This window comes from Arachis hypogaea, chromosome 17 (genome assembly GCF_003086295.3).
Source record: "Arachis hypogaea cultivar Tifrunner chromosome 17, arahy.Tifrunner.gnm2.J5K5, whole genome shotgun sequence".
Taxonomy (NCBI): Eukaryota; Viridiplantae; Streptophyta; class Magnoliopsida; order Fabales; family Fabaceae; genus Arachis; species Arachis hypogaea.
The window spans coordinates 12,860,089-12,886,388 of record NC_092052.1 but is presented as its reverse complement, the minus strand read 5'-3'; the positions used below and the strand labels follow the sequence as shown (position 1 = coordinate 12,886,388).

Sequence of the window (26,300 nt, the reverse complement as noted above, 5' to 3'; positions counted from 1 at the left end):
TTTGTGTCGAGATAGACCTTGCTAAGCAATTAGTACCGCGGATCTCCGTGCTTGGGTGCGAACTTCATCTGGAGTATGAAGGCCTTTACCAAATCTGCTTTTCCTGCGGCAAGTATGGTCATAGGGCGGAGCAATGTATGGAGAATCCGGTGGCTAACGGTGATCCTGTGGACGTAGCAGCTGCTGAAGAAAGCTCCACAACGGAAGGGAAGGCTGCAACGGTTGAAAACCAAAATGGAAAGAATGAATTTTCATCCAATCAGCGTGATCCTAGTACCGAAAATATCTCCACTGACTTCGGACCTTGGATGCTAGTTAAAAGATATAGTAAAAAAAAGAAAGTCCCATTAAGGCAAGGAAGATCCTCCGCCGTTCAAGATCATGCCACTATATATAATTCCGAAGAGGATAATTCTCCAAGAAAGAAAGATATGGAATCAGGGTCTCGATTTATTATATTACATGAGGAAAGGCAAGAGAACATGCATGAAATTGTAAATCATGAGGAAAAGGCCCAAGAAGAGCCAAATCAATGTGGGCCTCAAAAGCCACAAGCCCAACTTGTGAATGGTAAAACCCAATCCGTGCAAAAAAAGATCCTAAGACCAGGCGCCGGGAAAAATCCACAAAATCAAAGGAAATCAATCTCCCATCCAAAACTTGGAACCGACCCAAATGGAAAAGGAAATAGAAACAAAATTAAAATTCCTGAAGACTCTAATGTGAACCCTAAAGGATTGGAAGCCTCACCAAGTTCCGTGAAAGGGAAAGGCAAAAAGGTTGAAATCGAAGACATGGAGCTTGTCGTCAGGGAATATATGAAACGTATGGAGAAAGATCAATGGGAAGCCTCCGAAGTGTTGAAGAAGGCTAGTGCTAATTTGGGAAACCATACCATAAGAGACAATCTTCTGTTCAACTCTGGGCACAACCAAATGAGAACGGAGGCGCCAACTGTGGTCGCTGGAACTACTAGCAGCCTAGCAAAACATGCGGACACCACTATGGGTGATGTTATGATGGATGGCAAGAAAGAGGAGTCTACCTCCCGGGACCAAGCTGGTCCAGATCAGAGGGCCTCTGGCCGTAAATGACATTGGTCCTATGTGACCCCTCCTCTACGTTTTAGTTTTAATGATGAACATCATTAGTTGGAATTGCCGCGGTGTTGGCAGTAAAGCCTTCCCCTCCCTCATCAGAGATCTTCGACATGAATATGGGGTGAACTTCATCATCCTTCTTGAAACTCAGATCAGCGGTGATCGAGGGAAGCAGATTAGGGATAAGATGGGCTTTGATAAGTCTTATGTTGTGGAAGCAGTGGGTCGCGCTGGTGGTATCTGGTGCTTGTGGGATTCTTCTAAATGGATAGTTGAAGTGCTGGAACACGATAGGCAATTTGTGCACCTCAAAATATCTGGTAATAATCATAACCCTTGGCTCCTTACAGCTATTTATGGCAATCCTCATAAGGTGTATAGGAGGTCTCTATGGAATTCTCTAAAAGAGTATGCCAATAATGTTATCCTTCCTTGGTGTCTGATGGGCGATTTCAACGCGATGCTACACAACCATGAGAAGCAGGGAGGGGCAATTAATAACGGTCAAAGTGCCTGTAAGGACTTTCAAGACTGTGTCTCCACTTGCGGTTTAGTCGATTTGGGTTTCTCTGGCTGGCCCTTCACCTGGAAGAGAGGGAACCTTGCGGAGAGGTTGGATAGGGGGTTGAGTAATCTGGACTGGCAAATTGCTTTTCCTGAAGCAAGAATAAAGCATCTGCCCATGCTCAAGTCAGATCATTCACCTATATGCCTTCAACTTCTTTCTCCTATGGATCATAATAGAGGTCGACGCCCCTTCCGCTTTCTTGCTTCTTGGCTTACTCACCCTGATTTTGGAAATGTGGTTAATAATTCTTGGAATATTCAGACCTCCTGGACTGAGGGTTTATCGACATTTAAAGACCATATCAGGGATTGGAACAGGTCGGTGTTTGGGAATATTTTCAAACGAAAGCAGAAAATCCTTAGAAGATTACAAGGCATAACCAGCAGTTTGATATACAATTCAAATCCTTTTCTTGATAAGCTACAACAGGACCTATGGCGAGAGTATGAAGATATCCTTATCCAAGAAGAAATTCTTTGGTTCCAGAAGTCTAGGTGCAAGTGGATTGAGTTTGGGGATCGCAATACGAAATTTTTTCATGGCTCAACTATGATCCGAAGACGTAGAAACAAGATTGTGTCTCTCCAGGATGATAATGGAAATTGGGTCACAGACAAGGCAACTCTCGAGGTTATGGCTACTTCCTTCTTCATGGATCTCTATTCTGACAACTCTATAAATGTTCCTTACATTGTAAATAATATGTTTCCCAATCTTAATAGTACTGATTTGCAAAGCTTGAACCAAGAGGTATCTAATGCTGATATTAAAGATGCTATCTTTAGTATTGGAAGCTGGAAAGCCCCAGGAAGAGACGGTCTACAAGCCATTTTCTATCAGAGTCAGTGGAATAGAATTGGGGATGATGTCTGCAACCTGATAAAGAATATCTTCAACCAACCTGACAAGATTGGAGAGGTTAATGAAACTCTTATTACTCTTATCCCTAAAGTAGATCCTGTTACTCACCTTAAACAATTGCGGCCCATCAGCCTATGTAATGTATCCTATAAGGTGGTTACAAAAATCTTGGCAAATCGCCTGAGAAAAATTATGGATAAATTGGTGATGCCTACTCAATGTAGCTTTGTTCCGGGGAGACACAGTTCCGATAACATCATCATCACCCAAGAAGTCATCCACTCTATGCGACAAAAAAAAGGGAAGAAAGGATGGATGGCCATCAAGATTGACTTGGAGAAAGCTTATGACCGGTTAAAATGGAGTTTCATCAGTGACACCCTTATGGATATTGGTCTTCCCCAAATGTTTATAAAGTTAATTCTTAACTGCATCTCAACTGCTAAGATGAGAGTCCTGTGGAATGGTGAAGAGTTGGAAGAGTTCTCCCCCTTAAGAGGCATCAGACAGGGAGATCCTATATCTCCCTACATCTTTGTTCTCTGTATTGAGAGGCTGTCCCAGCTTATTGGTGCAGCGGTGGATCATAAATTCTGGAAGCCTATCAGGCTGAAAAAGGACGGCCCACCTATCTCTCATCTCTGCTTTGCAGATGACCTTATCCTGTTTGCTGAAGCCAGTCTAGATCAAGCCAATGTTATTAACAAGTGCCTTGAGGCATTTTGTGAAAGCTCCGGGCAGAAAGTCAGTAAAGAAAAGACTCGTATTTTCTTTTCCAAGAATGTGGGGCATAATGTCCGAACAGAGATAAGCAACACGTTGCAATTTGCCAGGACTGATGACTTAGGGAAATACCTAGGTGTTCCTATTCTTCACTCTAAAGTCTCAAGAAATACCTTTGAAGATATCATCAACAAACTCAATACCAGGCTCAATTCCTGGAAAGCCTCATCTCTTTCTCTTGCGGGAAGAGTTACCCTGGTGAAATCTGTCTTATCCTCTATGCCTTCTTATACTATGCAATCTGCCTATTTGCCTTCTTCTACTTGTGATATGATTGATCGTAAATGCAGGAATTTTCTTTGGGGAGATACAGAGCAGTCTAAGAAGATACACCTGCTAAATTGGAAGAAAGTTTGTGAACCGAAAAATTCTGGTGGATTGGGTATTAGACATGCAAGCCAAATGAACAAGGCGTTCATGATGAAGGCGGGATGGGGTTTGGTTGAGAAGAAAGACGCACTTTGGGTCAGAATTCTTAGATCAAAATATGGCAGTGGTAACAATGTCATTCCTAGAGTAGAAAGGAAGAGGAGCAACTCGAATCTCTGGAAAGGAATTTGTCAGTTGTGGCCGGAAGTCCAAAGTAACTGCATTTGGAGGATAGGGGATGGGGCCCAAATTCGTTTCTGGGACCACAACTGGGTTCCGGGATTAGGTCGTCTCGATAGAGTTGCAAACCAGGTAAGTAGTAATTTTAATTACTCAAATTCACTGATGGAGTTTCTTGACGTTTCAGGGCATTGGGATACTGGGAAGCTACAAGAACTATTACCGGAGGATGTGGTGAAAAAGATAGTGGCGATTTCTTCTCCCTCTCCATGGAAGGGTACTGACCATTTAGCTTGGGGTCTCACCCCTGATGGGTTGTTCAACACCAAGTCAGCGTACCAGAGCTTGTCTGAAGAGCAACATACTCCGAATACAGTTTTTAGGCAAGTCTGGAATTGGCAAGGTCCGGAGCGAATCAGAACGTTCCTCTGGTTGGTGGCTCATAATGCCATCCTTACTAATTCAGAGAGAAGGCGAAGACACCTGACGAACGATGATTCCTGCCCACGGTGCCATCATCATGATGAAACAGTTATTCATGTGCTACGAGACTGTTCCTACGCACAATGCATTTGGAAATATCTTCTCCCTCCCAATTTTGTGAACTCTTTTTTCAATACGGATCTGAAGGACTGGTTGATGCAGAACCTCACTAGCAAGAATGACTGGCCATGTCTCTTTGGTGTAGCTGCCTCCTCTATATGGCACTTCAGGAACAAGCTCATTTTTAATGGCCAGTCTGTTCCTATGGTCACAGCGGTGAGTCGAATTAAAGCGCGGTCGGAGGAGTTTCTAAAAGTCACGAAAAGCAACATTCTACCCAGGAACCTCCAGGCTGCCGGGAATTGTTACATTGCTTGGTCTCGACCCCCTACAGATTTTGTTAAACTTAATGTTGACGGCTCCCTTTATGCCTATAGAAACAATGCGGCATGTGGTGGAGTGTTTAGAGATGCAGATGGTAGATTTTTGAAAGGTTTCTCATGTAATTTAGGTGGATGCTCTATTATGCATGCTGAATTATGGGCAATCGTCCATGGCCTACAAATTGCGGTAGTTAACGGATACCAGTCCATTGTCGTAGAATCTGATTCAGCTGCGGCTATCAAGTTCATCAATCATGGCTGCTCCCCAACTCATCCCTGTGCCCCCCTCATTCAGGACATTCGTATCATGGCAGCTCGCTTGCAGCACATTATTTGGTTACACTCCCTTCGTGAAGCTAACTCTGTAGCAGACCTTCTAGCCAAAAAAGGGCAAGACATGCCTCTTGGTTTACACCTGTTTGATAGAGCACCATCTGATATTACTTATGCACTTTTTTGTGATTGTTACGGGGCCCTCCGTTTAAGAGGGTCCTGATCTGCTCTTTTATTTTTGTTTTTTTCTTTTCTGTTTTCTTTTGTTGTTGGGGTCCTTCCCCCCTTTGCTCATCAAAAAAAAAAAACAGTCACTCCGAAAAATAAAAGTAAAAATAAAAATAAAAATGCAAAAGAGACGCAAAAAAGCATTATATGTAAGAATTAAATTGGAGAGATGGAGTGTGTGAAGGAAGTAGTAGAGGACCACATGCGTGTCAGAAAAGGAACAATATTTCAACCTACCGTGGAATGTTATGATTGGGCCACGTATTGGCGTCTCTAGAGGACAGGTACCCCACGTGTCGAAATAACGAGCTTTTGGCGATCAGATCAAAGGTTAGGATCGCATCTCTGGAATTCAGTCGTTCGACGTCATACCAACTGTATGTGTCGGATCATGCCCGTGACGGTGACGGGCAGCCTGCCCGTGATTAATGTGGCCCCCAGGTGCCCCCCTTCTCTCTCCCTCATTCCCTAGAAAAGCTTCCCCCAAACCCGTTTCCATGGGTCTCTAATTTCCCTGCCCGTTCGAATTCTCTCTTACCCAAATCACCCCTTCTTCCCACTATAAATCTGCTCGTTTTCCCTGCTATTCTTTTATTTCCCTATAAGCTCCGTTCTCCATAGAGTTAAATATCATATCATATCATATCGGAATCGAATCAAATTAAATTAAATCATCACAATCACCATCTCAATCTCGTACTAGGCTTGCTAGCTATATCTTCCAAGGTTCTGTTGTTTATAAAAAGTTGAAGGATTCTGAAGAGCAAGAGTTTGTTGTTTGATCTGTGTGGTTTGGAATATGGCTGGGATTTGTTGTGGTGTTGTTGGTGACGGAGAGAATCCAGCTACAATTGAGCCAACTTCTTCACGGCCTTTAGCTCGCCGGAGTTTGGACCTCCTGCCGTTGAAATACATTGCCGACATGGCGGTTCCGCCTCCCGAAGGCAGCCGTAAGCGGCAGAAGCTGGATCTCTCTGCCTCTCCGGCGAGGGAGTGCGAGAACGCAGTTGAGAGTTCCAAATCAAACCCTAGTAAACTCAAAGAAGAGCTTAACATCAAGAAGGAATCAACAAATCACGAAGCAAGTAGTAGTTCGGAAGTACCAACGTTAATTTCTAAGGAGAAAAAGGAGGTTGTTGAAGAGTGTCCCAAGTACGGAGTCACATCGGTATGTGGCAGGAGGAGGGACATGGAAGACGCAGTTTCGGTGCGTCCCTCCTTCTGCCAAGTTCAAAACGGCACAAACACAAACGATCAAAACGACGTGCCCTTTCACTTCTTTGGTGTATATGACGGTCATGGATGTTCACATGTAAATAACTCGAACACCTTGTCTGCAGCATGGTTTTTGTTAATTCTCACCACTTAAGTGTAATAGACGTAGATCTGGTTCATAGTTATAACTAAACGTCGTCGTTTCGGTTTTGTTTAGGTTGCAACTATGTGCAAGGAGAGGCTTCACGGGATTGTGAAGGATGAGATTGGAAAATCTCAAGAGAACTTTGAATGGAAATCCGCCATGGAGAAAAGCTTCACTCGCATGGATGACGAGGTTCAAAGCTGGAGCCATAGCAATCAAACCTCCACCTGCAGGTGCGAGCTCCAAAAACCTCACTGCGACGCCGTCGGCTCCACTGCCGTCGTCGCCGTTGTCACGCCGGAGAAAATCATCGTCTCCAACTGCGGCGACTCTCGCGCCGTACTCTGCCGCAACGGTGTCGCCATCCCCCTCTCCAGTGATCACAAGGTTAGTTAGTTAATCGTTTTAGTATTTTTTCTCTTTTCTTAATTAAATTTTAAAAAATAAATAATTTTTAAAAAAAATGTTTGAAGGAAATGATTGAGGGTTGGGATCTGAAATTTTCTATGTTGCCTCCAAATTAGTTACGCATGGCACATGCTGTGCACGCGCTTGTGCTTGGTTTAAGTGGTTTAGTGCGTGCATGTGATCTGACCCGATTTGTTTTATTCTTTTTTCCGGTTCAGCCGGACCGACCGGACGAGTTGCTCCGAGTCCAAAACGCCGGTGGGCGCGTGATCTATTGGGACGGTCCAAGAGTGCTTGGGGTGCTGGCCATGTCAAGAGCCATAGGTGAGTGAGTGCGCACGATAAAACTCAACTTTAACCAAAAAAGGTTTCTTAAGATTCGCACATGTGGCGCATTATAGCATGGTGTGTGCGGTTCTGAATTATTGGGGTAGTTGTAAACTGTAATAACATGATCTTGTTTTTGTTGTTGTGCAGGTGATAACTATTTGAAGCCTTATGTGATTTCGGAACCGGAGGTGACTGTTACGGATCGGAGTGAGGAGGATGAGTGTTTGATTCTGGCGAGTGATGGGCTTTGGGATGTTGTTTCTAACGACACGGCGTGTGGGGTGGTCAGGATGTGTCTGAAGGCGCAGAAGCTGCCGTCGCCGCCGGGGTCTCCGGGGAGGGATGTGGCGGCGGATGGATCCGACAAGGCGTGCTCCGATGCTTCGATTCTTCTGACGAAGCTGGCTTTGGCGAGGCACAGCTCCGACAATGTTAGCGTGGTGGTGGTTGATTTGAGGAGGGATCAACGTCAACAACAAAGTTGATTAAATTAATTAATCTTAGCGGACATGATTATGGAGGAGGAAAAAAATATTACTACTAATGGAACCGTCCATGACCACTAAAATGGGCAGTTTGTGAATGAATGGGCATAACGCCTCCATTTTACAGGATTTAAATATTAACAGAAAGGGGGGAAAAAATGGAGTTGTTATTCCATGTGATAGTAATGGTCTAATGGAGTTTAAGTTAATCTAGGTTTTCTGTTTTAATTTTAATTAAAAAGGGGGGAATTGTAAGTTTCTCGGGGCGGGGGAGTGCTAAGAAATTATAGAAAAAAGTTTAGTGTAGTTAAAAAAAAAAGAAGTGTCACCCAAAGGGCTTAAGTAGGCCTTGTGACACGTTTCTGTGTTCGTATGGCAATTAGTGTACTTTTGCATTCTACTTCGGTCCGTGGTTTTGAACTAAAATTGAAGAAACTATGAACAATACCGGCAATATACTGAAATTTTGAAAACCAAACTTAATATTGAATCACTAATTATATTGGCTAAGATTTTGAAACTATAATAGAATGAGATACTATAAACAAATAAGCTATTGTTCTTGACCCCATGGCTTGTTTAAAGAGAGTTTAAGAAAATGTCCCTAATTGGGGAGTGTGTCAACTCTCTTGTTGGATTGTCGAAATCGTCCTTAAGAATGGAATAAGAACCACACTCCTCCTCCACAGATTATTATTATTATTATTATTATTATTATTATTATTAAAATTTAAATATAATTATTTTTATATAAAGTTGATATTTAAGAATTGAAAGGGAGAAAAAAAAATCATAAAAGGAGGTGTAGAAATTATATAAACTATAAAGGAAACGATGAAAAGAAAAATATGCGAATTAGATTATAATATTATATGCATATATTCTAAAAGAAGAAATAATAGATGTTTCATTCATTTTTGGATTAATAACAAGAATTTAATTTTGATAAATTATTACAGAGTTTTACACATATATATTGATTGTATAAATAATTATTTAAAAAAATAAATATATTTAATTAATTGTATAAATTTTTTAATAATATTAATGTATTAAAAATAAATTTTTAATAATAAATAAATTATCTAAGATTATTTTAAATTAATTTTAAAAGTTAGCCTATTATAAAATCACTATCCACAAATATGCATTTACCTTTTGTCCGTACATCTTCATTTTCGTCGTCGTCAAATCATCAATCGTCATCGTTGTCTTCTTTAAAGACTTGGATTTTGAACTACTTTTACCAGAGGAGTTGTCACAAAAGAGGCCATGTTATAAATTTAAAAAAAAAAAGAAAAAAAAAAAAAAAAAACACAAACTAATGTGTTATACTGTTATTCATTTCTACCCAAATGGGAACACTGAATATTCACACCAAATTTCCCTGTACAAATTTTCCACGACTTTTCTTTTCACTTCAAACATGGAATTTCTTTCTTCTAAAGATTTCCACGTTACTAGTTAGGTACTGATTGAGTGTTGGAATTCAGAAAAGAAATACTAAATTATATATTCATATGATAGTTGACAAGTGTAGGACAATTTGTTTTAAGAGATATTTTTCTAATTGTAAATATATTTTCTTTGATATGATATAAATATATATATATCCTTCTCCGATCCTAAAGCAACATAAAAGTTGACAAGTCATTCAAAGGAGAATAGGGGTTGAGAAGGAAGAAAGAATTTAAGAAAACAAAAAAGTAAAGTGAAAAAAGGAGTGGGAACTGAGTAGGATGGATGAAGATGCTGAAACGAAAGGGGAGTTATTGACCCTCCCACTACACTCTCCCTAGTCCCTACTGCTAAGGGCCAATACCACACATAAACATATGAAAGCCCCAATGCTTGTCCTGTACCCATTGTTACTTTGTTTTTGTTCCCATCAACTATAACCCGGATGGTTTTTCCGCACCAATTGAGATTGCTACTTGCAAAAATATTTTGATATTTAAATGAGTAAATAGCTTCTTAAAGTATATTATAAGCATAAAGAACTATATACCTCCCTTATTAGATTCGAACATGTTTTATTAGGTTCATTCCCAAGCTAAAGATTTTGTGTTTTTACGGGAGAGATTAACAGTTAAATTAGTTTTTAGATGATTGTTTGTTTTTTAAATTTATTTTTGAAAGATTTTATTAATTAAATTAATTTTTCAAAAATTATAAATTAATATTTTTATTCTTTACTCATTCAACTAAAAGTTTTTGTCAATAAATAATGATATAAAATGTTAACTCATATCATACATGACACCTAACATATCCTAAGAGCATCTCCAATATTAGTTTCAGTTTCAATTTCATTTTGAACATTTGTAGAAGTATTTGTCATAAACAATGATTTAAAATTAAAAGTGAAAAGTGTCCCTTGATCTAATGGTTAGTTTCAATTTAATTAAAATTTTATATTTTTTTAAATTATTTTATTAATATAATTATATGAGTGGCAAAATTTTATTGATTTTTCATTAAAGTCATGCCTGTTTTATTTCATCAATCAACTCCAATGCAGATTACAATTCTAAATCAATTCACTTCTTAAAAGTAATAAAAATGATACTCTAAAAACAAATATATTTATGAAAATCTATTAATTTAGTGCCGTTAGGTTATATTAGGATTATAGTTTATATAATTGAAAAAAATGACTAAATTAATAGATTTTCATGAATATATTTATTCAGCATCTAATTAGACATGTTAGATATCATGTATTCATGTATACCATTAGTTAATGTTCTATATTATCAATTGTTGACAGAAACTATTAATTACGTGACAGAGAGACAAAAATAATTAATTTGTAATCTTTTTTTTTTTGAAACACAAAACTCAACATAATAAAGTAGAAGAAAGAAATAACAAGAATAAAAGATTATTTATAACCCATATTCCTTTCTCATCTCCGGTATTACCATTAATAACTAAAGGAATCAGCACAACTCCACTTTTTGTAGCTTTTAAATGAAGATTGAGCAACATCAACAACTTCTTATGCCTTATTCTTTTGATTTTTTTCCTACCAAATATTTTAAACAATAGCAAAAAAATCTATCAACCACTTTTTTTTATGATCCTTTCTCGTTATTCCTGTTTAACTTTTAAAATGTTTCTTTACTGTATCTGAAATAGCTCATGAACGGCCATCATCACAAGCCCAAACACACCACACCTGCCATAAAAACTCACCTGTAATAAATAAATGATATACACTCTTTATATCTTTATCATACAACACATATAAATTGTCACTAAATTTAATTATACCAAACTTACTCAACCTATCTTTAGTATTAATTTTATCGATTAATATAAATTAAGTAAAAACTTTAATTCAAAGTGAATCCACCTCCTTCCAAATGGTTTTAGTAAAACTATAGTGTTTGTAACTTTTATAAACTAATATGATTGATAATTTTTTTTAAAAATGAATTTAAAGAATGATCTATCTTTCAAAGATTAACTCGATTATCAATTTTTTTATTGACTTTTATAGGCTTTTTATAATTCCATGTGATTTCTTGTGTAACAATTAAACTGTATGTATTTTATTTGCATACTAATTGCTTTGATTTTTTCTCTCATGAATCTCTTTTGATTTATGGTATTTTGGGAGATATTTTAAATGGGTGTGTTAAGCAACTAAGTTGGTAGCTTACTTAGTGGACTTAGGCCTTGTACGGAACTGTTTTCATGCTTTTCTGTATATAGTATTTCACAGTTCATATTTTCCACCATCAACATTGCAAATTCATCATGTTATGGTGAAGAGTATTTTTCAAGAAAGAATAAAGTTTGTTCTTTTTACGATTGCACTCGCCTTAAAGTGATCTCTGAAATTAATAATTACTTAAATTTATTCTCGAATTTGTACTCCGGGACTCTCCCTAAAATGATTTCCATCCATCCTTATCAACGAAAGGACTGAAACGACATCGTTTTGTATTTATACCAAAAAAAAATACATAATCTCCAATACGACATCGTTTTGTATTTATAAAAAAAAACATAATCCCCAATTATCTTCACAAATTCTCTTCTTCACTTTGTTCTTCTTCTTCTTCTTCAAATTCACAGTAACAACAACAACAACATTATCATTGCAAACAATAGTTAAACTATCAAATTCATATTAGTTTATGTAGACATTCGATAATCATGCTCAAACCAATAATTTGATTTAAATAACAAAAACTTTTATAAATCATAGCAGCAGCAACAATAATATACAACAACATCACATCGATCAACAACAAAAATTAAAACATAAGCAGCAAAAAAAAAGAATAAATGAGGGAAGAAGAGGCGGAGTAGACCGGTGGAGCAGAAGGAAGAAGCAGGCCGCCGGAGCAGAGGAAAGCAGAAGCACATGCACTAGAGGAAGCGCCATGGTGACCTAAAAGCAAATTGACGAAAGGGGACGACGGCAGTAAGAGAGGTAACGCCTGCAGGAGGTCTGCCTTCTACAATTCTTTCTATCTTCCATTATCTCTCTCTGTGAATTAACAAATTATGATTTTGTTTCTTCTGAATTGCTTAAACAGTTACAAAATACTATTTTTTATTGACAGTGATTACGAAAAGAGAAAGAAAAAGGGAAAAGAGAACTGGAGATGGGTTGGGAAAGGAGAAGGGAAGCCTAGAGGGAAAAAGGAGAGAAAAACTGGGGAAGAAAAAAGGGACCGTGGAAGAAAAAGAGAAAGGAGAACTGAAAATGGAAAAGGGAAAGGAGAAGAGGAGCGTAGAAGGGAAAGGGGAAGGAGAACTGAGAAAGAGTTGGGAAAGGAGAAAAGGAGTGTGAAAGGAAAAGGGAGAAGGAAACTGAAAATGGGAATGACGTCGTTTTTAGTGTTCCGATGACATCAAGCGTTTGCCAATACGTTTCAACATTTCAATTGAAGTTGTGTCAATCATGACACTAGCAAAAAAAGCATAATTTTGTTCCATTTTAATAACATGAATTAGTTGCTATAATTTATCATTAATAACCATTTTTTTTTACTTGTCAATTGTCATGTCATTAGACCACTTAACAAGTTAGTTCTTGATAGTTCATCTTGATTTTTTGTTATTAGTTTGTCGTTAGAATCAACTATGAAGAACCATTTAATTTTTTAATAAATAATATTTTATAAATTTAATATTTTTAGATTAATCTATTTTTTTTTTAAGTGAACAAATTTTTAGTTGAAATAAATTAGTTAAAAATATATTTTTTAATTATTTCATATAATTTATAATATATAAATATATTTATTATTTAAATAATATTTTATAACATTTTGTGATGTTGAGAATAATTTTAATACAAAAAAAAGGTTGGGGACGATTTTGATTTTGACCCCAAACCTTAGGAACGAAAAAAATACTTAACCCTTATATTAATAAAAGATAAAGTTGTCTATTATAAAACTTTAATTCATTTGATAAACATTCCAAACACTATAATTCAATTCAATTCTATAGTTTTATTGATTTATTCTAAATATTAGATATCTTTCATTAAATAGTTTACTTCTACATAATTTATTTTAGGATAAAGTATATTTTTGTCCCTAAAGTTTGACAAAAATTTTAAAAATACTCCTAAGTTTTATTTTGTTTCAATTTTGTCCCAAAAGTTTTTGATTTGCATCAAATATACCCCTGACGGCTAATTTTTTTAAAAATTTAAGACTAATTCAACAACAATTTTATAAGAACAACCTTCAACATAAACAAATCAAACATAATTTTCATAAATTGTTGTTAGATTGGTCTTAAATTTTTTGAAAATTTAGCCGTCTAGGGTATGTTTGATGCAAATCGAAAATTTTTGGGACAAAATTGAAACAAAATAAAATTTAGGTGTATTTTTAAAACTTTTGCCAAACTTCAATGATAAAAAGTATACTTTACCCTTTATTTTAATTTTAGTTATAAACTCACTCATTTTTAAATTAATTATATTTTTATTTAATAATATTATAAATTCACTTATTTTTTTCATAATTATATAATATCTATTAATATTATTTTTTCAATAAATACTTGTAGTATATATATAGTATAATAGTTAATAGATATAGACTAATTAATAATTTATTAAAATTTAAAAATAATAATTATTTTAATATAAAATAAATAAAAATATTTATAAAAAAATAAAAATAATAAAATACTTATTATTTTTGTTTCATATTATTTTAGAATAGTTTAATTATTTTTAAAATATTAGCAAAGATATATATATTTTAAATTTTAATTTTAAATTTTTAATTATGTTATAATTTTATTTATATAAAATTAAATCAATTAATTTAATCAATAATCTACTAATCAAATTAGTAATTTAATAACCTAATAACTTAACAATTCAATTACTAATTTAACTAGTGTATGAACCCGTGCTCAGCATGAAAAATTTATAAAAGTAAAAAAAAAATTATATGCTTCGATATTTAAAACAAAAATACAAAATAATTATTATTTTAAGAAATTTATAAAATTATTATCAAAATCAAAGTTTAACTTAAAAAAAAGTGAGTAATAATTATTTTATATTTTTTAAAGTAAAATAATTATACACTGATACAGAATTTAAAATAAAATTAAAATATTTATATTAGAATACTATTTTTTCAAAGACTTCTCTATAAACAACATTGATGGTTGAATTTGCAGACATTCTTACGTGATTTATAAGTAAAACGTTTAAACATCTCTTACTCTTAACTCTTAAAAGTGCCACATATAGTTGGCCATATGTAAAAACTGGTCTGGACATGTACAATCCAACATGAGATAAAGTTTGTCCCTGAGACTTATTAATTGTCATGGCAAACGATACTATTATGGGAAACTGTCTTCGTTGGAATCTAATTGGGACAGTTTCATTTGTTGGTACCATATTCATTCTTGAAATCAAAGCAATATGACCAACATTGTTACCCGTTAAAACTTCACATTCTATGACATGATTTTCAAGCTTCCTAACTTGTAGTCTTGTACCATTACAAAGACCACTAGATTGGTCAATATTCCTCAGTAACATCACCGGAACACCAACCTTGAGTATTAATTTATGTAGAGGCAAACCAGAACAATTTATGCTATTCAGTAATTCAAAACTACAGAGATCTAGTTGACTCTCCATATTCCCTTCATCCATACAAATAGAATATGAACTAAGATATAATTTTTTCCCTCCAGGAATGATAGCCATCAGATGGTTGTTGACCTCTTCAACAATGTCTAGTGTGGGAGCTAGTATAGTTCTTGCTTTGAAAAAATCCTTTGAGGACATGTTTTTCAAAATATTTGGATAAGAAAAATGAACCAACTCATCAAATGCCTGGTCCGAAGAAGGAATAACAATATCTCCTGGAAGACATATCTCAGATTCACCATCCATATTGTCACATATTAGACCATCACCAACTTTCAATAACCACTCACCAAATTTCTCTGTCTCATCTTGATCTGAAGCAGTCATCCCTACAAAGAGTCTCATATTTTTTGTTAGTTTGAGCACCTGACAAAACTTCCAAAGGTAAGACGAATTCACAGTTGAATGAACGATATCTTGTCTCGATCCTTGTGGAATGATAGAAAGAATTTGTCTAAAGTCTCCACCTAGTACAACCACTTTTCCTCCAAAGGACAAATCTTTGCTATATGTTGGAGAACACCTCATGATATCACCCAAGCATTTATCAAGCGATTCATAGCAGTACCTACTAACCATTGGAGCCCCATCCCAAATTATAAGTTTGGCTTTCAACAACAACATTGCTTGAGGGGAACCAGGTTTGATGTTACATACAGAATCCTCAGTTATATTCAGCGGTATTTTGAACCTTGAGTGTGCCGTTCTTCCATTGGGAAGAAGTAAAGATGCAATACCACTTGAAGCAACGTTTAACACTATATCACCCCTTGAGCGAATCTCAGCAGACATAAGGTTCTAGAGAAATATTTTTCCAGTACCCCCATGACCATACACAAAGAAAAAACCCCCTTCATCACAATACACAGCTGTAACAATTTTATCGAATGCATATCTCTGCTCAGGTATTGCGATGGCTAACATGTCTGAGGCATTTTTCTTTAAATCATCCCTGTTAAAGTTTAGCTCTTCCCTAATAACCCTTTTGGTTAACAAAGGACTATCAACTTCAGTTGCTAAAGGCATAGGAGGATAGTCTTTCAAGGTTTTACCATAGGAATATAAGATCTTGTCTATATCCATTAAGCACAACTGCTTAATCTCATCATTTGACATTGTTAACTCTGCATATTATACGATACTGTAAAAATTCAATCAAACTAAAAATGATCAATAAGGAAGAACGTTTATCATTGTAATTAATAAAAACTCACCCCTCATGTTCATCACGGCTCGCTGTCGAAACAAATATCATCTGAGAGTTCATGCCAAAATCTATCCCAGACATGTTCTGGTCTTGAGATATTGTTGGATGTTAATAGAATGACAAATAACCTCCTAACATATGATCCTGAGGCCCATGAGCTTGCTTCCTTAATTGCATCAATGATTCTTTGTCATCTTGCAAGAGTCCAAGGGCGAAGCATGCATCTCTGTACGTAGCATAAATTGTTCCTCCTACTGTTCTTATATCTCGAAAACTCATACATCCTCTTTGAGTATTCAAGAGAAGTCATTGGTAATATTCTTCGGTATTTGCCACAAAAAACTTGGTTAAAATCCGACTTTTAAGTTGTTAAATGGATTAAGCTATGCTATTTTAATTATTATATAGCTACACATCCGCATAAGAATAATTTTCTGAAAAATATAGAAAAATAAAAAATTGTGTAATCTACAGATTATAACTGTTGAAAGTTATTTGAACATTACAGGCTGTTAAGATTTTAAATTTAAATCATTAAATAAGTAAGATAAAAAATGAATATAAACTCGTCATTACCTGCAAGTACATGAGTCAACCTTCCAATTGCGAAGCCTTTCTTTCGAGGAAACCACTTTGAAGAATTGTCCTTCCAAACAAACTTGGTTGGAAACTCAGCATAAGTCAGACTTCGAGCACAGGGATATGACATGTTCGCCGCCATCCATCCCAAAAACATGGACTTATGAGATATTGCTCTTTCGACGATATCATTCACATTAGAAGTTTCACCATAAACCACAGGTTGCTCATCCTCCAAATGGAATGGAAGTCTAATCACAAATGGTTCTTTCTCTTGGATTTCATATCCAAATAGACGCCAAACTGCCTCACATGCCGAAATGTACCTACAATCGTAGTAATTCCTAATTTCGTCAACAACTTGTGTGGCTTCTGATGAATCACCAGCATTGTATAGAGTAGCTGTTACGCGGTCATTACCCTTGTGTACATACTTAAACAGATACTTAATAAAACTTGTTTGGCATGTGTATTCCACATTTATGTGGCACCCGAACTTGAGCAACAATTCTGGATTATACGAAACAATGAACTTATTGTCTAGTACACATTCCGGCCTCATCAGTGAGTGTTCGCTGTCTAAACTCTTTAGGATAGAACTTTGAACAGAATCCATTCTTCATGCAAGGTGAATTCTTGTTGTACGGACCACATGGACCATGTACTATGTAATTTTGAACAGCTCCATGTAGATTTGCCCTTTCATTTTCATCAGGAATCTCAGCTGTTATATGTTTGTCTATGTCATCTGGTGTTTGTGGCTTGAACTTGTTACTCATGAATAAAAGGATATGTGCATGTGGAAGCCCCCTCTTTTGAAACTCTACAGTGCAAACGTCTGAAAATTGAAAAAGACAAATGAGCAAAGCATTACAACATAAGATTTTAATAAAGTGTTGCATAAACACAGACTTACATCCCAAAATTTTGCCAAAGATTTTTCCCTCTTTTACGCCATCAATCAAACCATCAAGCTTGATCTTGAAAACTCGACACAATATATCAGGACGGTCTTCTGCCTTCAATCCAATGGGAGTCACTTCTCTCCTTATCTCATCCCATTCAGGGTTACAGGTCATGTTAATAAAATAGCTAGGATATCCTGTATATTTGCAAATTGTAAATGCATCTTTACAATTATTCATCATATACCTAGGTCCACCGATAAAAGTACTGGGAAGAATGATTCTTTTGCCAAGCCTTGCAGCATCTACATCCCCGTTTATAAGACTTTCATGCAGACATTTGTATTTATCAACCCTCAACTGTGGTTGTTTACACCTAAAGAATTTTAACCTCTTTGATTCCACCATTGTGTAGGCATCTACCAGAAACTGTTGGAATAATCTCTTTGATCTCAGAATTAACGGAGATTCACCCGTCCTTTTCTATAGTCGAAAAGCAAAGAATTGTCGCAAAGTAATTGTTTTATTTTTCTTTGTAGGCCTAGCGGAGATAGAATCTGATGTTGCAATACCCAAATGAAATCCATCCTCCCTATACGGAAACAACAATGGATATTACAAGGCTAAATAAAATGGATGAAAAACATCAATCCGCTGGAGTTTTCTAGATTGACTCTCTATAATAATATCTCTATCTTTGCTAAGTTGTTTGACATCGCCAACAATCAATGCAGCTACCTCAGATGCAGATGGCAAGCTGTATGTCCTGCCATCTGTAGTCCTTTTACTAATCAACTTAAACTTTATGTTTGTGCAATTTTCCTGTTGGTACCTATTTCTTGCAAAGCGAAAACACTTTGCCAAACTATTATATTTATCTAGCATGTTTCTTAATATTGCCACAATTTCCCTATCCCTCTCATTTATAGCTTCATTGGAACTGTGAAAAAAATAATAAAATTTATGTTATTTTTTCTCACAAATAAGAAATAACTAAAAAATTTTACTGGTTGCATGAAAATTACCGAAGTGTGCCTATTCGATTATCAATCTCATTTTCTGTGTCATAGATATATAGCTGGGCAAATGTTGGTCACAAACTATCAGGAGGAAGTAAGCTACCAATGCTATGGTAGTTTTGACCCCCAAGCTTAAAAATTGGAGGAGCAGTCCCATTGCTCACCCCACGGTCAATTTTTTCGGCCATTGATGTAAAACAAAACATTGAATTAAATGTCCTTATATTTTTTAGGAAATGAATACTTCTTTGATCTCCTCCATTATGAAGCTGAATGAGCTCATTAGGAGGCACAGAAAGTAGAGGAAGCTCAATCTTTCTTTCCATACAACATAATGAAAACTTTGGTTGGGGCGACTGTTTGGATTTAGCAAGCCCTTCTCCAGACCACATCCATGCTTTACAGTGTTGACATTGATAAATAGAATTTCCTATATTCCAGACATCTGCCAAATGAACTCTCTTTATATACTCAGTTGTCATACCGATGCAATTTAGTCCATGATGTACACAAAGATACAAATAAACATACAGATAAAATTTTTGCATACCGTCTAAGGTTTCAGAGGATGGTATAAAATTATCTTCAATATCCACATCCAAAATTCAATCATCATAACCATTCAAAACTACAATAAATAGAAATCATAAAAAATGCAAACATATATATTGATGTATTACTAATAATTCATATGTCTTGAAAACTACAAACTTAAATTCTTGATATAATGAGAAATTACCTTCATCATCAACAAAAGGGTCAACATTTTGGCCACTTTGTGTGTCATCGCTTGGTGGGTGCGTCTTAACAGTCGATAAATTTACATCTTCATAAAGTTGTGCCAAATTAATAGCCACCGAAGCAACAACAGAGAAAGATTGTCTTTTTTGCATCCCAATTATAGTAGAACTTCTTTACAAAAAGTTCAATTTTATTCAATTAAACGTTAGACACTATAGGAAAAAAGAATATAATAATGATGATCATCTTTTCTAAATTACCTTTCTGTTAGGCACGATCTGTGGAAACCGCAATGTGATGGAAGCTGATTTTGCGGAACGACTTTCGTTAGATTATTGGCGGGTCCTTGTACACCGGAGTATGTTAGAATTGTAATAAATCTATGTTATATAAATGATTTCCGATGAAGTATACTTTTTGTTAAATATTGGTGTATAAATCATTTGGCAATCACTAATTATACGTACTATTTGTTAACATGGACAGTGAAGTTCTTGTCAATGAGAGATCCGTCCGTAGAGTTAAAGATTTAGATCTTATCTCTGATGTAGAAGGTCTTACATAATTAGGAGGAGTATTTTCTTGTCCAATTCCATGCGAGGCACAGTATACACCATACATAGATAGTTGCTTCCCTATGAATGAGTAATGAGAAATATATAAAAAATTTTCGTCATTAAACTGATATAAATTAAATTTAGATAAATATGAGTCAATTACAGTGAAAAAACTTTCACATTTATCAACACTGTTAAGTCAAGAAAAATAAATGAAACACAAATAATAATTATTCAATTAACTAATCTCGTATTTGATTTTATACAATTTTAGTAGTATACTTTCTTAGTTAAATTTTTTTTGTATTGGTTTAGTTTTATTGAATTATTTTTTAAATTATTAAACTAAATCAATGAGTATCTATATCATATTATTTAAAATATACCCAATCATGACTTAAAAATAAATACAATTCAATTTAAATAATAAATAAAACTCTAATTTTAAATATAATTTTAAAATTTCAATTTATTTAAATCGACTTAAATAGATCTACACAAAAGTATCAAATTTTATATTTTTCCAATTAGTATAGAGTTTTATGTATTAATTTAGATTAAATAGTATATTATTTTAAATTATGACAGAGTATATCTTAAATAATATTAAATAATTAATTAACTTATATAGTACATGAAGATTTGAAGATTGCATAGTTTTTATGTAATTTATAACTTATTAAATATGAATTCTAAAAAAAATTATAAAGATGAATAGTTATTTACAGTTTTTCAATCACTAAATTAAAATATCTAAAAAATTATGTATAGTACAAACTACTTTGTTAATATTCTCAATAATGATGATAGTTTAAACTGTATTTCTCATAAAAAAAAAAATAGAAATTAAAAAAGTTTCACAAGAACACTTACCAGAAGCACAAAAAAAAGCAGATTCATTATCATCAAGTCTTTTTCGTTTTCTTGCCAAAATTATCCTTCATCTTAACCTTGCAATCTTGGATTGTATGACTGGAGTGAGATACATTATCGTTGTTAAGTCACTTATCTACAATGTACTTCTCCCGTAATAATGAGCTACGAATACAAATTTTTAAATTTTAATACTTATCTTAAAATTAAATTTTAAATATCCATTAACTTACAATACTGATTATTTATTGATTAATTTATGAGGTATCATTTTTTACTTAAAAAGTAAAAAACTTAATTTTTAAATATGTAAAAATATATTAACAGTGACTTTTAATTCACAAATTAATAATCTAATTAAAAGAGGTATATATATAAGTCAAACTAATTTTTATATTATATATTATTAAATAATTAATTACAAATATACACTCATGCACAACAATTTTTAAATTTGAATTTAGAAGTGATTAATAAATCACTTTTTTTAATCAACATATAACAAATAAAAATTAGTTAAGGACAAAATATTCAACATATAATAATTTTAGTCATTTAAATTTTAAATATTAAAAATTAGATTACGTATTAAAAATTAAATACAACTTTGTGGTATGTTTCAATAATAATAATAATAATAATAATAATAATAATAATAATATACTTTTAAAAGATAGTACTGCATGTTCTTCGTGATAAGTAATTTTTAAATTTATTTTATAAATAATAAAATAATTTTTTTGGATAATTAGATTAAGTGAATAATAAAAATTAGTATCCAAATTAACAAACTTTAATCTATATGATAAAAAAATAATACTTACATAAAACATATGAAACTTACGTAAAACATAATGTATTGTGTAGTAACAGCACTTTTAAAAAGTGCATAATAGTCTTAATATTTTTTAAATATTTAACAATTATATAAATATTATTTATTTTCAATTACTAAGCTAATAAATTTATAACATGTGAACCATAAAAAAGTAAGATTGCAAAAAAGTTGAACAAAATAAAATGAAAACACTAATCAATAGAAGACTAATCGACACTTAAAAAATTTATTTGAAACAAAAAAAAAAACTTACATAAAGATGTGGTGCAATGTGCAACAGTAACACCTTCAAAAATATCTAATAATCAAATATCAAATACTGAACATGATAATTATATGTAATTGTAGAGTTCTTATATAGATTTATTGTATTTTGGGTTGGGCTAAAATTTTAATGTGTATATGTTATAATTTGTTGGAAAAAATCAAAAAAATTATTTTATTTTAAATAAAAAATTTCCTTTTTTGAGCAAAATAAAAAATTTTCATTTATGAAGTCATAAATATAATGTAACTTATTTTAGTGAGCCACAACAGCATATAATACTAACACCCTAACAATCACTCTCATTCGGTAATTACTCTCATTTATTAATATTTTTTATTTGATAAGTCTCTCATTTATTAATATTTTTTATTTGAACGTTCAATGACTAATTAACAATAAATTAAAAGCACTTTTTATATATTGTTATTATTTTATTTCAAAAAAATTCATATACTAATTTTTATTTGGGATTTTAAGTTTTAGGTTGAAGAATTTAGAATATGAATAATGTATATCGGTCCCATTTATGATTGCTTAAAATTTGTGCCATCTTCTTCACGAACCACTCCTATTTTAACAAATATGTGGTCATCTCATTCTTTTATTGTGGTTTTCTAAACCAAGCATCATACGCAGCAAATTTAAGATAGTTTTATCTCATTCATATGCCTTTTTTATCTAGCATCAATAAAATTTCACTATTACTGATTTTAAAAAAAAATTAAAATTTAAAACGATGGTTAAAAATAAATAAAGAGCTTAGAAATAGCATACACAATTACTAGCTCATATTCCATTAGTAAAAAAATATCTATTCTAAAGAATTTCATCAATTAATCAACAATAAATAACGTCTAATATATATATATATATATATTATTGACTTATATATTAGAGTCATGTTCTACTTGTATTAAAATAAGAAGAAAATACTTCTAGTGTCATTAGCATGCCCAAAAATATAGATAATTAAATAAATCAAAACAACAATTGTTCAATTTAAAATATCTTAAAATTTGAATAGTATCAGTTCTTTCAATAGATAATAGCTATAGCTAAGACTCCACCAAACCTTCAAAACATGCTCCTTTATCTTCATTACATGAAAAATCTCATGTTTCACAGCATCTACTTTTTAATGGAAAGAGCACCAGACATGTTAAACTCATCCAACAGGCTCTTTAAACAAAACAAAACAAAAAAGTATAATTAAGATTTTAACCAAAAAATGAAATCTCAAATATAAAAGAGGCCATATAAGTGAAGACTAAATGAATACCCTGACAACAGGTCTTTTAGTAGTAGATAAATTGTCCACGATTGGATCAGGTGACTCATCACAAACAGAACATTCATCTTCACCTCGAGGCTACATAGAAAACAATGAAAAAATAAATAAATAACACCTCATGTTTGGCAAATTAAGTCTTAATATACATAGTCTAATATATATATATACCTGAACAGGGTTAACAAGACCAGCAGGGGGTACACCAGATTTTACTGGGTCTTGAGTGTTCCTCCACCTCGCTAAAATGGTAGAATCAGAACTTATCACCGATACATCATAAGAATCGCACCATCTAGTAGTTTCTTCTTCGACTTTGAATAGAAACTCCTTATCAAGGAAAAACTCATCAAAACCAGTAGGATCCTTGCTTGCTTCCCCTTTTTTTTACACTCAAAATTTTACATTTTTATCATGTTAAATAAACAAACATCTCTGATTGACAATAATAACGTGATCAACGAAATGGCTTCACATACATTCAACTCTTTTAAAATAAGACATGCTCTGTCACAATATATTATATTATATTATGTAAAAATTTTCAATCAATTCAAAAGATACAAAGTTAACATTCATGGCAAAAGCCCAAAATAAAACCGAACTCTTTTTCATGGGTAATAACTAATTTCTTACGGGTTACACCCTATAAGCTCTTGGGATGTATATTTGGTTACAAGATAAAAAGAGAAGCAAATTTTACTTAAATAAATTTCACGAAAATTATATGAATCTATAATACTTGAGACTTGAGAGGAATAGCAACAACCATTACTTGAATCTATATCTGTCCATTATATGCTCATAATAAAAAAGACAGCAAATGGTGCAAAACAATATATAGGATTAAAAAATTAGACCTCAAAGAATTAAACAACACATGCATTATAGATTAATCTAACAAAGTACTTACCAACTAAATAACCATCTTCTTTAGACTCTGCGTGAATTGTTTTGAACGGAACAAAATTGAATCCGTTCAATGGAACTAAAGAATCTTGTACCGGACACACAATCGTGTCCCTCTTGAAGTGGATTCTAAATTCATGTCTAGTAGACTTGAACTTGATGGTATTTAAAGTAACTCTAAAATTAGTGACCACGTACACGTTGCCCTCAGCGAGTAGGTCCTCAAAGATAGGAACAAATATGTCTTTAACAGTGCATTGAATTGTATCTCCCTGAATGCATTAATTTTATAGAGTCATAGATAAATGAGGTTTATTACTCAGTCATTACCAAAATAAATCTCACATACAAAGAGAAGATTTTACCTCTTTATCAAGGACAACCATCTCAATAGGTGCCTTCATCCCAGATTTTACAAAGTGAGAAACGGTCCAAAGTATAATGACACGTACTTTAAGCTTCCACACCTTATGCGCTGGACCAGTATTGATACACTTGATGAGATCATACCTAAAAATCAAGGACCTCATATTTAGTGAAAGATAAAAAAATATATTGTGAAACAATCCACATGGCACATGAACTCACCTAACTACCATTGCTACCTGCCACTATAAAATTACTCAAATATTATGAATTTCAGTATAGATAAATAGTAAGTGTGGTGATCACCCATGCTATACTTATAGAAAGTCATAGCACTTTTCAGTCCCAGTATTAGTAAGGATTGCAAGAATCTTTACATTTTTATCAAAATCCAACTAAAAAAAAATAGAAAATTTTTGGACTATTCAGGATTAAAGAATCTGAATCATATCAATAAAATAATTATTAAAATTAGGATAGAAATTAACGGCCAACATTTATTGTGTTTCATTTACATTGCAAACTGGAGTTTAATTTTGAAAAATCAAAATAAGAAGCAATATATGCTGAAGAGGAAATCACCATTTTTACATACACTAATTAGGTACTGTAAATCACAAGAAGTCTCGAAAAGGCATGAAATTATTTTATTTTTGTATGTTGTTAAATCATTCTATATCATAGATACTGGCATTTCAAGAGGTACAGAATAAAAAGGGTATGAGAATAAAATTAGATATATAGCACCAATTTTTTGTTTCTTAATCTGATATAATTCCCAAAAGATTTGTTAATAGTACCTTCAATATGACCAAAGATTGTGTTGATCGCAGCAAGCCATTTATTTCTTTCACCCTGCATCCATTACTATAAGCATTCTCTTTTTATGATCCTTAGTCAATTGCTTCATGCGCTTGACCTTCAACCTCTGCTATTGCTTTAACTACAATAGTAGATAATTCTATCTCAACACGCTCTCTCTTAGTCTGACGCTGCGGTGGCTGCGGACTCGCGATTTGGAGAGCTAGGGTTCCTCTTTCAATATCAAAATTTCACGTCAGTTTCAGAGAAGATAAGTGAGGAGTGTGGGAGTGGGATTGGGTTACAGGTTACGGCCTAAGCCGTTGGAGATTCATTTTTTTTAAAGTCAAAATGGTACCGTTTGGAGGAGTTATTAACAAACCAAAAATCCTTTTAAAAAACGGCCAGTTCTAACGGTTCATCAAGTAATTACAGATTCGACCGATTTTGTAATCAGTTTTTTGTCAGACAGTTTACTCATAACATCTTTTAAGCCATTTTTAAATTTTATAAAATTATTTATAATAATTACAAAAAGTGTTTATAATAAAAAATGTTAAAATTTTATAAAAATATAATATTTAAAATTTTTAGTAAAATCTTAGTTGTACTCTGTTTTAATAAATAATTATAATGATATTAGTACAACCCATACAAAAAAAATAAAATTTCATATAACATTTTTTCGTTCATTTTTAATAGCTCATAAATACAAAAAAAAATATTATACAAAATTTAAATTATTTTTGTATTAATTTTTATATACAATACCCATATCATTATAATTATTCAGAAGTTGCATGTAATTCGAACCTTATGAATTCAATTTACTATGTATTTGCCTAAATCGAATTTATTCAATTTAATTTATACAGATATGCAAATTCGATTTATTTAAATTAATTTATTTTTACATGTGGTATGATTTGATTAAAAGAACAATAATTTATGCTGCTTCGTAGATTCTTCTATAATTTTATCT

At 33.2% G+C, this 26,300-nt stretch overlaps 3 protein-coding genes across 3 annotated transcripts; 1 reads left to right on the top strand and 2 right to left on the bottom strand.

Moving 5' to 3' along the window:
* Window positions 1–5,561: 5,561 nt before the first annotated feature.
* On the top strand, window positions 5,562–8,211 carry LOC112764435 (protein phosphatase 2C 37). The gene is made up of 4 exons (XM_025810020.3): window positions 5,562–6,540; window positions 6,661–6,975; window positions 7,215–7,320; window positions 7,474–8,211. Exons 1-4 carry the CDS (start codon window positions 6,028–6,030, stop codon window positions 7,809–7,811), a joined length of 1,272 nt encoding a protein of 423 aa, XP_025665805.1. The 5' UTR covers window positions 5,562–6,027; the 3' UTR covers window positions 7,812–8,211.
* A 6,213-nt stretch (window positions 8,212–14,424) lies between these two features.
* LOC112762835 (uncharacterized) lies at window positions 14,425–15,759 on the bottom strand. The gene is made up of 2 exons (XM_025808663.1): window positions 15,207–15,759; window positions 14,425–14,960 (listed from the first exon to the last, which is right to left on the bottom strand). Exons 1-2 carry the CDS (start codon window positions 15,757–15,759, stop codon window positions 14,425–14,427), a joined length of 1,089 nt encoding a protein of 362 aa, XP_025664448.1.
* Window positions 15,760–15,765: 6 nt separating this feature from the next.
* On the bottom strand, window positions 15,766–24,750 carry LOC140180493 (uncharacterized). The gene is made up of 12 exons (XM_072221701.1): window positions 24,740–24,750; window positions 24,517–24,661; window positions 24,156–24,423; window positions 23,414–23,484; window positions 23,234–23,323; window positions 18,684–18,736; window positions 18,333–18,598; window positions 18,231–18,250; window positions 17,670–18,141; window positions 17,403–17,591; window positions 16,751–17,263; window positions 15,766–16,091 (listed from the first exon to the last, which is right to left on the bottom strand). Exons 1-12 carry the CDS (start codon window positions 24,748–24,750, stop codon window positions 15,766–15,768), a joined length of 2,424 nt encoding a protein of 807 aa, XP_072077802.1.
* Window positions 24,751–26,300: the final 1,550 nt, after the last annotated feature.

Coding starts and splice junctions, on each gene's coding strand:
- LOC140180493 (XM_072221701.1), bottom strand. Junction 23,485..24,155: donor AGAAGATGGTTATTTAGTTG/GTAAGTACTTTG, acceptor CTACCATTTTAG/CGAGGTGGAGGAACACTCAA. Junction 18,251..18,332: donor TAGAGATATTATTATAGAGA/GTCAATCTAGAA, acceptor GTTTCCGTATAG/GGAGGATGGATTTCATTTGG.
- LOC112762835 (XM_025808663.1), bottom strand. CDS start 15,759: ATGTCTGCTGAGATTCGCTCAAGGGGTGATATAGTGTTAAACGTTGCT. Junction 14,961..15,206: donor AATATGTGACAATATGGATG/GTGAATCTGAGA, acceptor GTATGGATGAAG/GGAATATGGAGAGTCAACTA.
- LOC112764435 (XM_025810020.3), top strand. CDS start 6,028: ATGGCTGGGATTTGTTGTGGTGTTGTTGGTGACGGAGAGAATCCAGCT. Junction 6,541..6,660: donor ACGGTCATGGATGTTCACAT/GTAAATAACTCG, acceptor GGTTTTGTTTAG/GTTGCAACTATGTGCAAGGA. Junction 6,976..7,214: donor CCCTCTCCAGTGATCACAAG/GTTAGTTAGTTA, acceptor TTTCCGGTTCAG/CCGGACCGACCGGACGAGTT.